General features: G+C 55.0%; 5 protein-coding genes across 5 annotated transcripts; 4 read left to right on the top strand and 1 right to left on the bottom strand.

Moving 5' to 3' along the window:
- Window positions 1-199: 199 nt before the first annotated feature.
- On the top strand, window positions 200-3,503 carry CAOG_01101 (methylmalonyl Coenzyme A mutase; the record flags this gene model as incomplete). The annotated part of the gene is made up of 11 exons (XM_004365915.2): window positions 200-349; window positions 469-599; window positions 904-1,087; window positions 1,173-1,307; window positions 1,395-1,592; window positions 1,667-1,798; window positions 1,911-2,369; window positions 2,476-2,520; window positions 2,622-2,849; window positions 2,946-3,303; window positions 3,427-3,503. The coding sequence occupies 11 exons, from the start codon at window positions 200-202 to the stop codon at window positions 3,501-3,503; spliced, it is 2,097 nt and encodes a 698-aa protein (XP_004365972.2).
- Window positions 3,504-3,589: 86 nt separating this feature from the next.
- CAOG_01100 (hypothetical protein) lies at window positions 3,590-4,677 on the bottom strand. The gene is made up of 3 exons (XM_004365914.2): window positions 4,564-4,677; window positions 4,353-4,470; window positions 3,590-4,218 (listed from the first exon to the last, which is right to left on the bottom strand). The coding sequence occupies exons 1-3, from the start codon at window positions 4,603-4,605 to the stop codon at window positions 3,620-3,622; spliced, it is 759 nt and encodes a 252-aa protein (XP_004365971.1). The 5' UTR covers window positions 4,606-4,677; the 3' UTR covers window positions 3,590-3,619.
- A 69-nt stretch (window positions 4,678-4,746) lies between these two features.
- On the top strand, window positions 4,747-6,661 carry CAOG_01099 (hypothetical protein; the record flags this gene model as incomplete). Its single annotated transcript, XM_004365913.2, has 6 exons — window positions 4,747-4,779; window positions 4,900-4,965; window positions 5,066-5,211; window positions 5,339-5,907; window positions 6,004-6,161; window positions 6,241-6,661. Coding segments are annotated over 6 exons (1,253 nt in total), but the record flags the coding sequence as incomplete, so codon positions are not given.
- A 218-nt stretch (window positions 6,662-6,879) lies between these two features.
- CAOG_01098 (grn protein) lies at window positions 6,880-8,618 on the top strand. Its single transcript, XM_004365912.2, has 2 exons — window positions 6,880-6,899; window positions 7,606-8,618. The coding sequence occupies exon 2, from the start codon at window positions 7,613-7,615 to the stop codon at window positions 8,378-8,380; it is 768 nt and encodes a 255-aa protein (XP_004365969.2). The 5' UTR covers window positions 6,880-6,899; window positions 7,606-7,612; the 3' UTR covers window positions 8,381-8,618.
- Window positions 8,619-9,321: 703 nt separating this feature from the next.
- On the top strand, window positions 9,322-14,189 carry CAOG_01097 (hypothetical protein; the record flags this gene model as incomplete). Its single annotated transcript, XM_004365911.2, has 4 exons — window positions 9,322-9,411; window positions 9,881-10,148; window positions 10,272-13,198; window positions 13,311-14,189. The coding sequence occupies 4 exons, from the start codon at window positions 9,322-9,324 to the stop codon at window positions 14,187-14,189; spliced, it is 4,164 nt and encodes a 1,387-aa protein (XP_004365968.2).
- Between the last annotated feature and the right edge of the window lie 156 nt (window positions 14,190-14,345).

The following is a 14,345-nucleotide window of genomic DNA, read 5'->3' as shown; positions in this document are numbered from 1 at the left end:
TCCCCCCCCCCCAACTCTCCCTCACACACACACAGAAGAAAAAGGCTCAACAGAGCGATAGCAAGCATGATTCTTCATTTTTTTATTATCATCACAATGATCACTGCTTCCTATTGATTTTTTAAAGCAACGCAAACTCAAAACTCAACATGAATGATCGTCGTTTGTTGTGATTTTGCTTTTTTGCTTGAGACAGGCAATGACTGCGGGTGGTCGCAAGGCAATGCTCTCGACGTCGGCGATGGCGATGGCTCAGCGCGAACAGCTCCCGCTGCACCCGACGTGGGACAAGTTGGCGCAGAAGGAGACCAAGGGCGACACGAACAAGCTCATGTGGAAGACTCCCGAGGTTAGTACGACTGCATAACATGCAGCAACGAGACGAGGACAAGTTGAACACTTGATTTCAATTCACGCTCACACACACACTCGAATGAACTTGTCGTGCTCAACATCCACATCAACTAGGGCGTGACGCTCAAGCCAATGTACTCAAAGCGCGACACGGCCGACATCCCGGAAGAAGTCCCCGGCGTCTTCCCGTTCACTCGCGGCCCGTACGCCACCATGTACACCCAGCGTCCGTGGACCATTCGCCAGTATGCTGGTTTCTCGACGAGAGTAACAAGTTTTACCTGAAAAACCTCAAGGCCGGCCAGCAAGGCTTGAGTGTTGCGTTCGATCTCGCCACGCATCGAGCGAGGGTAATGAATGGCATCATCATCATGCTTGTCGATGGGACGAGGAAGGGGAGGAGGAGCATTGTTGTGTCTGTGTTTGAATGCCAAAACCATCACCCATTGGGAATGGGAGATGCAGGTGATGCACGTTTGGCAGTTTCTAACACCCCAATCCCATGTTTGGTTTTTTTTGTTTTGTTTTGCGCCTCTTCGCGATACGCAGCTACGACTCGGACAACCCACGTGTCTATGGTGACGTTGGTATGGCGGGTGTCGCCATCGACTCTGTTGAAGACATGAAGGTTCTGTTCCAGGGCATTCCCCTCGACAAGATGTCCGTCTCCATGACCATGAACGGCGCCGTTCTGCCTGTGCTTGCCATGTACATCATTGCCGCCGAAGAGCAGGTAGGGTAGTCTTGTTTCTTGTTGAATGTGGGTGAACTGGTAGAAACAATTGGAGCCAACCCAAACTCGCGTTGTCCACAACTAGGGTGTCGAGCAAAAGCTGCTGCAAGGCACCGTTCAAAACGACATTCTGAAGGAGTTCATGGTGCGCAACACATTCATCTATCCTCCGGAGCCCTCAATGCGCGTCATTGGCGACATTTTCAGCTACACTGCACAGGTAACGAGATTGCTTTTGCTGGTATCGTGTGCTTTTGTTTTTCGCATGAGATTGCCGCTCACCTCCCCGCTTCATCCACACTTCTAGCACATGCCCAAGTACAACTCCATCTCTATTTCAGGCTACCACATTCAAGAGGCTGGTGCCGACTCAGTCCTTGAGATGGCCTTCACCATTGCCGACGGTATCGAATACGTGCGCACTGGCCTGAAGGCTGGCATGTCCGTCGACGATTTCGCCCCGCGTCTGAGCTTCTTCTGGGCCATCGGCATGAACTTTTACATGGTTTGTTTCCACCGTTCTGCGTGATTGGTGCGTGTTGTCACACACATATTCTCATCGCGTGTTTATCTCTCCAGGAAATTGCCAAGATGCGCGCTGCCCGTCGTCTCTGGGCCGAGCTCATCAAGGAAAAGTTCAGCCCGAAGAGCGAAAAGTCGTTGCTGCTTCGCACGCATTGCCAGACCTCGGGCTGGTCTCTGACTGAGCAGGTTTGTTTTTGGCTGCCCCTTGGCTTGGGTTTTTGTGTTTGTTGCTGTGTTTTTTTGTTCGCTTCCCTTGCTTGCGAGTACCACCCGTCTCATCTTTGCCCTTGACGAACAGGATCCTTACAACAACGTCATTCGCACCACCATTGAAGCCATGGCGGCCGTTTTTGGTGGCACGCAGTCGCTGCACACCAACGCCTTGGACGAGGCGCTCGGTCTGCCCACCGTCTTCTCAGCACGCATTGCTCGTAACACTCAGATCATCATCCAGGAGGAGAGCGGCATTCCGAAGATTGCCGATCCGTGGGGCGGCTCGTACATGATGGAGTCGCTGACGAATCAGGTGTACGACGCTGCTCTTACCATCATCCGGGAAGTTGAAGACCTTGGAGGCATGGCCAAGGCCGTAGAGAGCGGCATGCCCAAGCTCCGCGTCGAGGAGAGCGCTGCCAAGCGCCAAGCCCGCATCGACTCCAACCGCGAAATTATCGTCGGTGTCAACAAGTACCGTCTGGAGCAAGAGGAGCGCGTGGATGTCCTTGCTGTTGACAACTCGCGCGTGCGCGCTTCGCAGGTACATTTACTAGTTTGCCGTGTTTGTTTTTTGGTATTTCGGGAAGCAATGGGGCGAGGACTTTGTTGAACTCACAGTTTGTATCGCTTTTCACTCGTCTTGGCAGATTGCCAAGCTCGCCGAGCTGCGCGCCAAGCGCGATCCAGCCAAAGTAAGCCCCAAAATGAAGCAAACAACGAGCTCACTAAAAGTGATTTTCCCTGCCGCCAAAATGCTGACTGAGTGCTTTGTCTTTTTGCTTCATCGATCTAGGCCCAGGCTGCTCTGGATGCGCTGACAGAGGCGGCTCGCACCGGCACTGGCAACGTTCTCGATCTCTCCATCAAGGCAGCCCGCTTGCGCTGCTCGGTCGGCGAAATTTCGTACGCGCTCGAGAAGATTTGGGGCCGCCACCGTCCCGTTGATCGCATGGTCAGCGGTGCGTACAAGTCCGAGTTTGGCGATCCCAAGGAGATTGAAGACACGATCAAACTGGTCGAGGTATGTGTGTGTGTGTGTTGGCAAGCATTGTCAGCAGCTGCAAAGTTGGATGTGTGCGCTCACCGGATGCTGACCGCGCTTCCATGCTTGTCACAGACGTTTGCAAACAAGGAAGGTCGTCGCCCTCGTTTGCTAGTCGCCAAGATGGGCCAGGATGGTCACGACCGTGGGGCCAAGGTCATTGCCACCGGTTTTGCTGATCTCGGCTTTGACGTTGATATCGGCCCGCTGTTCCAGACCCCCGAGGAGGTCGCACGTCAGGCGATCGACGCCGATGTGCACGTCGTCGGCGCCAGTTCGCAGGCCGCTGGTCACAAGACGCTCGTCCCTGCGCTGATCGAAGCCCTCAAGAAGGCCAACCGTTCCGACATTCTCGTCATCTGCGGCGGCGTCATCCCACCGCAAGATTACGACTTTTTGTACCAAGCTGGTGTTTCAGCCATCTTTGGCCCGGGTATGCCAATGCTTTTTCTCGAGTTGGTTTTTGTTTCGATGCCGTTTTGGTTGCTCAATTCACTTGTTACTCACTTCCTCCCCCCCCTCTCCCCCCTCCCTTCTCTGTCTTCCCCCTCTCTAGGCACCAAGGTCCCGGTTGCGGCTCGCGATGTCGTCAAGGCTATCGAAGCCAAGCGCGTCGAGTCCGCCACCGCATGATCGACTGTTGTCCACCCAATCCGAGCTGTGCCAGCAAAAACCGTTCTCTCCCCTCCAAATACAAGCATGGCCACGTTCAAGTACAATCGATAACGTGCTTTATTTTATTTTTATTTTTACTGCTCCTTCTTTGTGGCTTTTGTTTTGCCAGACTTCTTGTCGCCAGAGCTCGGGGTTGCGCGGCCCCACCTGTCGTAGAGCTCGGAAGCGATGTAGTGCGTGACGACAAAGGCGAAACAGACATCCTTGGCAGTCTCGACGGGAAGCAATGGAGACGACGTGACGACATGATGGGGATCGGTTGCGATGGCGTAGAACACGGTCATGAACAGACCGGAGCGGATTGGGGACGGCCATGGGAAGTGGAAGAGGTCGTGCGGGAGCGAAAAGGACCAGGTGGCCTTGGTCAAGTTGAATGCACTGTCGACGAGGATGGTGGCCGTCGAGCTGAGCAACCCGACGAGCAGCATGGCGGCAAAGGACGACGCCACGTCCGAGTTTGGGTGCCTGGTGACGCGATCGCAGCCCCACGTCGTCGCAGCCGACGCCTGGCCAACGTTACCAATGACAGACAGCGCAAACCAGATCGGGGGCCACTCGACGATGGCAGGCACGACTCCGCGTGTGAAATGGACGAGGGCAAAGACCAGCGGGAAGAACCACAGCGACGGGTTTTGACGCAGCAACCAGTCCGGAACGCCGCCCAGCAACGCGCCTGTGCGAGTTTTCCAAGGATGGAGTGCGTGAGTTTAAGGCAAGGGCTGAGGTGTTTGTTGGAGGGAGAACGCGATGGCCGCGGCTGTGGGAAGGACGGACGTAAGCGGACGCTCCAAGTACATTCTGCCTTACTGCAGATTGTTGGACCTGCCAGAACGACAATCATTGTGCTCAAGAAGCGCTGGGGCAGCGATACTCCCTTTGGGATGGCACGATATTGAAACGTGACCAGGGTCAGTCCGAACGCAATCTGTCCCAGCATTGGGCCAATTTGAATGAATGAGGATTACTACGCTCTACTCACACGCCCATCGCATCAAAGCACGGCACGGCGATATCATACGTCGATCAAGAACGGCGTATTCTCAAAGGTATCCAGCAGCATGGTTTTTGAAGCGAGCTGATCCGATTGTCTGAGAATGAAAAACAAAAAAGGGGACTGGATGTGCGATCTTTGCCCTGTCACTAAACCATTGACGATCAACTCGATGCACTCAATGTGATTTCTCAGTTCTTCTTTTTTTGACCATGTCACTGCATCCACTTGAGAGCGGACTCGGTAAAGTAGAAAATCGCATTCATTCAATCTGTGGTCTGGATCTGATGTCATTGCTCCCGCCGGGTCATCTCACTCACTTTTGGAACATGGATTCCTGTGATGGATTGGGGGAAAACTCAGATCTGGCTGTTGGGACGCTGTCACTGGGCTCGCTGGAGCGACGTGTAGCAGCCGCTCTGTTCGCTGGTAAACTGACATGGGGGGCGAAACTGCACCCACTTTTGACGGAGCATTCACTCAACGGCGCCTTGTGTTCAAACGCATGACCATCCACCAAACCCCACAGAGTCCGAGGCAGAGAGCCACTGGCGGGCGGCTGGAACCATCGCAGTGTCTGTCACGCGTGAGAGCGGAATCGCGTTCGTCGAGACGGCGCACCAGCGCAACCTGCCTGTTGTGGCCATTGTGAATGAGGTGATATATCCAGAGAAGGTAATGTCGGGTCAATGACGAGCGATCTCGAATGGATTTGGCAAAGTCCAATAATCTGACCCGTTTCGTGGTAAATTTGCGGGCCACTCTCTCTCTCTCTCTCCCTGCCTCGTTTGCCTCGTATCAGATTGCATTGCACAAGCTGGAGCGAAGTGGTGTGCGTGTTATTCGACTACCCGCGGAGGGCATGCGCAGTCTCACGCCCAGCCTTGTCACCGATTTGGTGGCACGCGTCACAGCCGGACAGCCCAGCGACGTGCCTGTGCGCTTCTTGCTTGATCCCGTCAACACCACCCCACTGACCAAGGCGGTGCAAGCTGCAACGGCGGGTCTGCTCGGTGAACTCAAGCTCCCGGCGGAGGTTTCTGCGGCGATTGCGATTGGCGTTGAACTGCCGCACACGCTGCTCTCCACCTTGATCGTGCAGACCTTGCGCGAGAGACTCTCGGTTGCCGGTTCCACCCTCATTGTGGCTGAGCTGGGTGCTCCACGACCTGGGGACTCTGACGAGACGACCATCCGCGTCGCCCCTTCAGATGCCGCAATCGCCCAGTCTGTCTTGCAGAAGCAAGTACCCGCTGCTGCCCAAGCAGTCGGGCTTTTGACAGGGGCTGCTCTTGTTGCTCTTCGCTCCGTTTCGCACCCGCACCAAAAGATTGCCTTGGCGTGCGATGGGGATGCAGCTGTTTCGCAAGCGTAAGAACCTCTGGTTTGGGTTTTGTCGTTCGGACAATACCACGATTGTGCGTTCTTAACTTTTGGTTCTCCTCTGTTGCAACATGAATCCCGCAGTCCTCCGTCAACCAACCCGGCCAGCAAATACCGCGGTGCAGCAGTCGAAGATCTCAACCTGCCCGTCCCCGTCACGGCCTCTCAGACCATTGCTATCGGGGCTGCGCTCGCATTAATGGACGAGCATGATTTTGACAATTTGCCAGTGCTGGATGCGAGTAAGTGGTGCATGGTGTTCATCCTCATGATTTGCGTACTGAACACACTGACTCTCTCAAACGATGCACCCTCGACAAGAAAAACGACTTGTTGGCTTGCTCACGCGAGAAAAACTCGAGGCTCGCGTTCGGGCTGCTCCTTCCACCGCAGAAGCAGAGCAGGTGACTCCCGCCATGTATTACTCGTTCTCTCGCAAGCACCGGTATGTGCCCATTCAACTGGACACTCCCCTCGAGGTTCTCGAGCAGTTCTTCACGCAGCACAGCATTGCCTTTGTGACGGACGATAACGGTTGGTGTGTGAGTCTCGCCACTCCTGCCGATCTGCAGCTCTACCTTTCCAAGCGCATCATGCTGTAAGGCGTCTGTCTACTTGCAGTGTTGCAGTCTGATGGAGCTGTGGCTGTCATGAATTGTCAGGATAGATATTTGCCATTTAAGAATTGTTGGTTGTTCTTAACCCCCCCCCCTCCTCCCCATTAAAGCCCTGTTGTACAATGTTTCTGCCCTTTTCTCCTGCTGTTGAGATGAGCGCCGGCGCTCTAAGTCCCGAGTCTGCTTTCGCGCGAAAAGAACGAGAGAGTCTCCTTGTTTTCATGCTCTCAGAGTCGGTTTGCTCATCTCGCCATCATCGGATCCACCCTCATCTCAACCAAACCCTGTTCATACTATTTCGAATACTGTTCTGTTCTTGTTGTGTTTCATATGTTATGTTGCGCAGTCATTTCCATCATCATTGTAAGCGTCGGTCTTTGCTGCTTTTCCCGTTCCAATCGCGCCCCTTCAACCAGCAGCGACCATCAAAGACGGGCCTTCGCGTCCATTTTGTTTTTCTTCAACAACGACGACGAAGGCGCCTTTGTTGTTGTTGTTGTCGTCGTCGTCGTCGTACGCATGGCTGAACGCATTTGCACTACGGGCAGGCATTATGAGAGCAGACCGTGTGACACTCGTCCTCATTCACATTAAAATAAAGGACCGTCTTGAGCTTACGAAATGCTCGTCCCCGTCCGTGCTTCCCCTTCGCTAGGGGCGGCCCATTGCATTTGCGTACACATGCGATGCTCAGTGCGGTGCTGCGACCGGCTGCGTGCGACGGGCTTTGAGGCTGGCTGAGTGGGAATCAAAAGCGCTCTCATCATCATCATCATCGTCGCTCAAACTCTTCCGTCTCATCATCGTACTCGTCGTTCGCCATTTTGGCTGTTGCGCACCATTCAGTCATTCCTGTTAGCAGCATATCAAACACTCTTTTTTTTTTCTTGAATTGAGGCTGATTCGGATGGGTTCGTACTGGCTGAATGCTTGAGAGTTCTCGTCTCTTCTCTACTCAGACTACTCTATGCCGACAATATCAGATATCAAAGCACTTCAAAACACACTCCAATCTCGTCAACCTCACCTTGGCCCTTTTGAACTTGCTTTGATTTTGATTTTGGCTCAGATTCAGAATGCGCTCGCTCGTTCTGCTGCTCGTCACGCTGCTCGCAGCGGTCGGCGCGGTGTCTGCGTTGTGCCCGGATGGTATTACTTCATGCCCAAGTTCATCGACGTGCTGCGTGACTGCCTCTGGTTGGTATGGCTGCTGCCCGCTGCCGAGCGCGACATGCTGCGCGGATCACGTCCATTGCTGCCCGAACGGCTACATTTGCAACACGACTCAGAGCATCTGCACGCCTGCCAGCGGCGAAGGCCCGATTGTCGCAATGGTGACCAAGACCCCCGCCATCCCCGTCAAGAGCATTGAGTGCGGCGACGGCATCACCTACTGCAGCTCCAGCCAAACCTGCTGCCTCCTCTCGGGCGGCTCGTACGGTTGCTGCCCTCTGCCCAACGCCACCTGCTGCGCTGATCACGTCCACTGCTGCCCGAACGGATACACGTGCGACACCACGCTGAACACTTGCAAGCTTGGCGACGACGCTGACTCGACGGTGCCGATGATGACCAAGCAGCCGGCCATCATTTCCAAGCCCATGATTCCCGAGGTGGCCGTTGTGTGCCCCGACAATTCGCAATGCAGCGCAACCCAGACATGCTGCAAGATGTCCAACGGCTCGTACGGCTGCTGCCCGCTCCCCAACGCCAGCTGCTGCGCCGACCATCTGCACTGCTGCCCATCCGGCTTCACTTGCGACGTGACTGACCACACCTGCAACAACGGCCTGTTTACCGTTCCAGCGCTGCCCAAGCTTCCTTCCACCCCGCGAAAGAACTAGCAGCCCGAGCATTCGTGTTGGGGAACGTCGTTGATGGCTGATCCCTGGTTGTGTCACGTCCATCAACTTGTTTTTTGCTTTTCATTTTTACCCGTGGCTTTTTGTCTGTTTTTATTGCTTTCCTTCGGAATGACCCTTTTCGACTGAAATTGTTTTTGGGAGGACATTGGTGTTTGTAACACTGTACAGTGCCAGGAAACAAAGCAAACAAAGGCGAATCACTTTTGAAACACTTGCGCAACAATTGAAGCAAACTTGTCCAATCTGTCACTGAGCCAATTGATGTGTGTGTGGGTGGAGGTAGTTGCCACCATTGAGCTACACCTTTTAAGGATCTCAGAGTCTCAGAGTCTCAGAAGGCTCAGTCCTCTTCACTCTCCAAGTTTCAGTCTCAGCTTTGCACAAGTTTTCCATTGGGTTGTTTTCTTTTTTTTTTTTCTTTTTTCTTTCTTTCTTTCTTTTTCGTTCCTTGTTCTTCTTTCTTTTTCGTTCGTTCATCTCTTTGAGTAGCACTGGTGGCGATGGTACGTTTTTGTGTTTCATTGCTTTTTGCTGCACTTTGCCACCTCGTCAATCCACACGCTTCAAATCCGCACGCAACGACAAACGCAGGTGAAAAGGAACAAGGAACGAAGATAAAAAAAAAAAAAAAATAATAATAATAATAAAATAAAATAAAATAAAAAGTTTTTTTTTTTTTTTTTCGTCGTTTGATCCTGATGCAAACGCCACGCGTCTGTCTATCCCCGCTGTTTCTTGGGCTATTTGAGTTGTCTGTGGTGACGTCATATTCACCACCATCACCATCACCACCAACGGCGGGCGGCAGTGGTGTGCGGCGCGGACCAGCCAAACGGAAGGCGATGACCTGGCTTGCTTCCCACCACTCGACCTTGCTCTCTCTCTCTCTCTCTCTCTCTCTCTCGCTCTCTGTCTTGGCCATGAGTCCATCGTGCATTGCGTCTCTTGCCTCATTCACTGCCAATCCACGCACTCTGTCCAAGCAACACGCCTCCCACCAAGACACGGCTGTCTTTTTTTTTTTTTTCTTTTTTTTTTTTTTTTTTTTTTTTTTTTTTTTTTTTCGGTCAGCAAGCAGCTTCAACAGTCATCGCTCTGTTGCTCGTCATCCGCTCGCTCTCTGCCCCAGCTTGCTAGCTGTCTCTGTTGCTCTTCTTCTCCATCCCCACCTGCCAATCCAGACACCCCCCCCCAATTGGCCGCTGTGCAACTCGGACGACCGCTCAAAGACTTTTTGTCTTTCTTTTTCTTTTTCTTTTCGCTGTTGCTTTTTGGCTTGGCTGTGGCTGAGCTCAAAGTGCTCGCTCTGTGTATATCGATTCCATATCATGAGCTTGTGCTTGTGTCGTTTGTGTTTTGGGAGTGGTGGTGGTGGTGGTGGTGGGTACGCACTCTCATGCCGTTGATCGCGTTTCTGTCCCATTTCACCTGTTGCTCACTTGTCTCAACTCCACTCGTGATGTTGTCACTCTGGCGCAGGCCGACGACTACACGCCACTCGCGGTTGGCACAGATGTCAGCGCAAAGTATCGAGGCGCGTTCTGCGAGGCCAAGGTCAAGAGTGTGGATCGCGTCACACAATGCAAAGTCCGCTTCAACGCAGACAAGCGCGTGTTGATGCTTGACTCGACCAACATCCGAGGCACGATAGCCGAGGGTGCCACCGTCGACGCCATGAGCCAGCAGGACAACAAGTATCGGCCTGCCACCATCTTACGGCTCTTTGACGGGTCGACCTATACCGTTGGTATGAGCACTGTTCTGTCACCCGGGGTCTCTTGCACCATTCAGCTCAGTTGCTGCTTGGAAACAGTGAGGGCAATACTCACCTGTGGTGTTGCCGATGTGTGTGTGTGTTTGGCTTGGACAGAGTTTGACGATGGGGACATTAAGACTGTGAAGCGGAACAATCTCACGCTCAAGGGCAAGCCAGCCTTCCTCCACGCGTCAACACTCGATGACATGCCACTGACAGATCCAGAGACACTAGTCAAGGTTGCACTGGGCAAGAAACATCGGCAGGGCAGCAAGCGCTCGCGAAAACATGCCAACGGCGAAGGCGGCGATGACGACAACGACGACGACGATGACGGCGACGACGATGATGAGGATGACAACGATGATGATGACGGTAGTAATAGTGATGAGGGAGAGTCGAGTGCCAGCGTGGCCAGCGAGCACGAAGAAGATAGCGCAACCATCGCAGTCAAATCGGCAGGACGTGCCGCAACAGCAACACCCCCACCAACCACAGCCAGCGCAACCAGTCCCGTTCGAGGTCGAGGAAAGGCTGCAAGCAATGCACCTTCCACGTCATCGCCCCTGGCCAACGGCAGTTCGTCCCGCGGCACGTCATCGCCTCAGCTCGGTAGCTCTGGCACTGCTTCCCGCAACAACCACGCCGCAGCGGCGCCCGACAACAACCCGGCCCCCTTGAAGCGGGAGTTGGTTCTCGTGAATCTCAGCTCCATGAAGCCAAAGGGCGAAGAGTACTGGGCACCCGCGTTTATTGTGCCGACGTCGGAGCTCGGGGGCCAGAAAGAACTCCGCCCCGACGCCGACGAATGTGTTGTGCGGGTCCTTGAAGACGCACGATTTCTTGTGGTGGACAAGACGGGCGTCAAGCCGTTCATTCTCACCCAAGACCCTTACTTGCGGCTGGCTCGCTTCTCGGCCTTCCGCGAGAACGATGGCGTTCTGTCCGCCCTGGCGTACCTCAAGGATGGCTCGCTCCCCGATGGCTTCCAGTGGGAGGCATGGGAGCGAGAGGACGTGAGGCTGCACGTCACGCGTCTCAAGAGCTCGAGCCAGTTTCAAAACAGGGGTGACGGCTCCGACTCGATGCTGGGCGCGTCCGACCTTGATGACGCGGAGGAAAAGTACATTCCTGCTGATCTGGATATCGACGCTGAAAGCGTCTATCCGATTGGTGGTCGCGTTGAGGCCAAACACAACAGCAGCGTGTATCCCGCAAAGGTTGTCGCCATCCGCGCCATCAAGCGGAAACCGCAATACCTCATTCACTACGACGGCTGGAATAAGCGGTACGACGAGTGGGTACAGCAATCAGCGATCGTTCGCGGAACGCTCATGAAGCGCAAGCCCAGGTCGGAGAATGACACCCCTGGAGCCTCGCCTCCTCGATCGTCCACCCTAGCCTCAACTTCTCCCCCTCCACCGGCACCTGCCACCCGTGCATCTACCGCTTCTCCGACGCTGTCGCAGGCACCACCACCACTACCACCATCGTCAGCATCATCAACATCATCTTCTGGCAAGTCGCCTGTGATTGGAAAGCCCGAGTCTCGCCGAGGATCGGGCAAGACTGCTGCGCGCCCTGCAACGCCAACGATTGCCACTACACCCTCTGCTGCTGCCTCGACCGTAGCTTCGACACAGGCGTCTGGGTCGGCGACGCCTGTGCCGATGGAAGGGATTGTGTCAAGGACCGATTCGCCTGCACCGGGTGAGTTGGAAGAAACAGCGCCCGAGAGTGGTGGTGGCGACGACTCGCAGCCAGCGTCTGGTGCTGGGAACAAGAAGCGTGGCGGGAAAGCTGCCAAGGGTGCCCGCAAACCCACTGCTCCAGCCTCGGTTTCTGATGCCTCCGCTGGCGGCGCCGACGGTGCTTTGCCTGAAAGCGATGCGAAACAACAACCGCAACCTGCACCCGTGGACGAGCCTGTATCGTCGTTTGTGCCTGTGCCATCCACTGCTCCTGTTGCTGCTTCGCGCAAACGGACTGCCGCTGCGGCCGGTCTCGACTCGAGCGAGTCCAACGGGGCCAAGGCCACGAACGGACACGCGTCATCGGCGGATGAGGGCGCTGGGACAGACGCGCCTGTGGCTTCCGAGACTGGCAGGCGAAAGCGGCCGCCGCCAGCGGTGACACAGCCCAAGAAGAGCACTCGCTTACGAGGGCAGGAGCCCGAAGTGACCACTGTGAGTGACACCGAGGACGCCGAAGCAGACACCAACAGCGCTGCCGCAAACAACATTGTGTTGCCAACAAACGCTGAGGCGCAGACTGGTTTTCTTCCGCCGACTTCGGCCATTATCGATCCAAATACGCTGCTTGCCGCCAATGCTGCTGCGCTTGGCATTCCCGTTGCCCACCTGGATCCGTCAACCGGATTGACCGGTGTGCCTCAGCTGATGCCGGGGCTTGTTCCAGCCCCCTTGGCCATGATGATGCAGCCACCAGGCGTTCCCTCCTTGTATGCAACCGAAGAAGACGAAGAAGAGGAGGAGGAGGAAGAGGAAGAAGCCGACGAGGACGAGGAGGACGGCAAAGAATCGGCCGAGTCTTCCGAAGGCGAGCAGCAGTCTGCCATGGACGAGACATCGCAAGACCAGCAGCTATTGTTCCAGCAACAACAGCAACAGCAGCACCAACTGCAGCTTCAAATGCAGATGCAGCCAATGCACCTTGGCTATCCGTCGATGGGCCAACAGCAGCCCTCGCAATTCCTAGTCCCGCTGTCCAACAGTGTCGGTACCTCTGGCTTTACGCCCTCCAACACGCTGCCGTTTAGTTCTCTTCCTAGTGCCTTTTCGCAAGGCGGCATGCTGCCAGCCAATGGCAGTTCACTCGGGGCATCGTCGTTCGGCGTACCCGTGCACCAGCAGCAGCAGCAACAGCCACCGCAGCAACAGCCACCGCAACAACAGCAGCCGCAACTACCACCACCACAACAACAGCAACAACAACAACAGCCAGAGATGGGGAACATGTTGCCTCCAGGGCACCTTTCGCAGATGGATGCTCAGCAGCATGGCGTTGCGCCGTATGCAGAAGTCAACTACGCCGGCTATGATGGCCTCCATCAGGCAAACATGCTGGCGCAAGCGCATCAACTGCAAAACCAGCAGCTGCTGCACCAACAGCCACATCTTCAGCAACTCATAGGCGCACGACCCTGCCCAACTGGCTCATTATCAGAATCAGTCCCAGCTTCCACACCTTCCACACTTTATGCCACAACAGCAACAACTGCAGCAACAGCAGCAACAGGGCTATCAGCACAATGGTTTTGTGCCGTACGACCAGTCGCAGCAGCAGCAGCAGCAGCAGCAGCAGCAGCAGTACATGATGCAAACCGGCGGCCAGGTACCGATCGCGCCTGGAATGAGCCTTCTTCCGCCCCAACCCCAGGGCTTGTTTATCAACGACGAACTCATTGGCGAGTATGGCTCCGCGGGCATCTTGCAGGCCGCCCTCTTGTCCCCAGCTGCAAGCACCTCTCCCGTTTTGCTCTTCGGTCCGCCCAGTCCCCCTGCACACTATGGCTATGGCTATTACGAACCCGAGGTGCCCATCACCGAGCACGAGCATGCCACTCAGCAAGCAGAGTTTGCAGCGCGCACCCACCAGCTGGCTGCTACCGTCCAGCAGGCGTGTATGCGCACGCCAGAGCAGGACGCCGCCAACACTCGTCCCCAGGCCAAAGTCTTGCTGTATGGGAAGCAGTGGCTGTCGCGCCTCAATGACCAAAACCGCGAACGCATGGCCCGCAATGGCGAAGCAGACTCACAAACCATCGTGACCCGCATGAAGATGCTGCAGCGTGATTATAACAAGCACCGCTTGCATCTCCGTGCGCTCGGCCGAAAGTCTGGGCGAGATTCGAGCACAACTGCTGCAGTTGCAGCCGCGGACTTGGCCACGACGACGACGACGACGACGACGACGCGGGCCGAGTCTTTCGCGGAAGCAGCACCGTTGCCGATCGCTGCGCCTGTGGAAGCAGTCACTGTCAATGCTGCTCCCGCTGCCATGGTTGTCTAAGTGCAGCAGACCGAGCTTCACCTCTCACCCCTCTCTTCATATATCAGTCATCACCCATCATTCCAAATACGATTTGGTTTACGTTTTGTTGGCATTTCATTTTTTTTTCTTGTACTCTAAACAATACAGATTTTTCTTTGCTTTTGACGAGATGTT

Source organism: Capsaspora owczarzaki (genome assembly GCF_000151315.2).
Source record: "Capsaspora owczarzaki ATCC 30864 unplaced genomic scaffold supercont2.1, whole genome shotgun sequence".
Taxonomy (NCBI): domain Eukaryota; class Filasterea; order Ministeriida; family Capsasporidae; genus Capsaspora; species Capsaspora owczarzaki.
The sequence above is the reverse complement of the archived record's forward strand: the minus strand, read 5'-3'. Positions and strand labels throughout refer to the sequence as shown.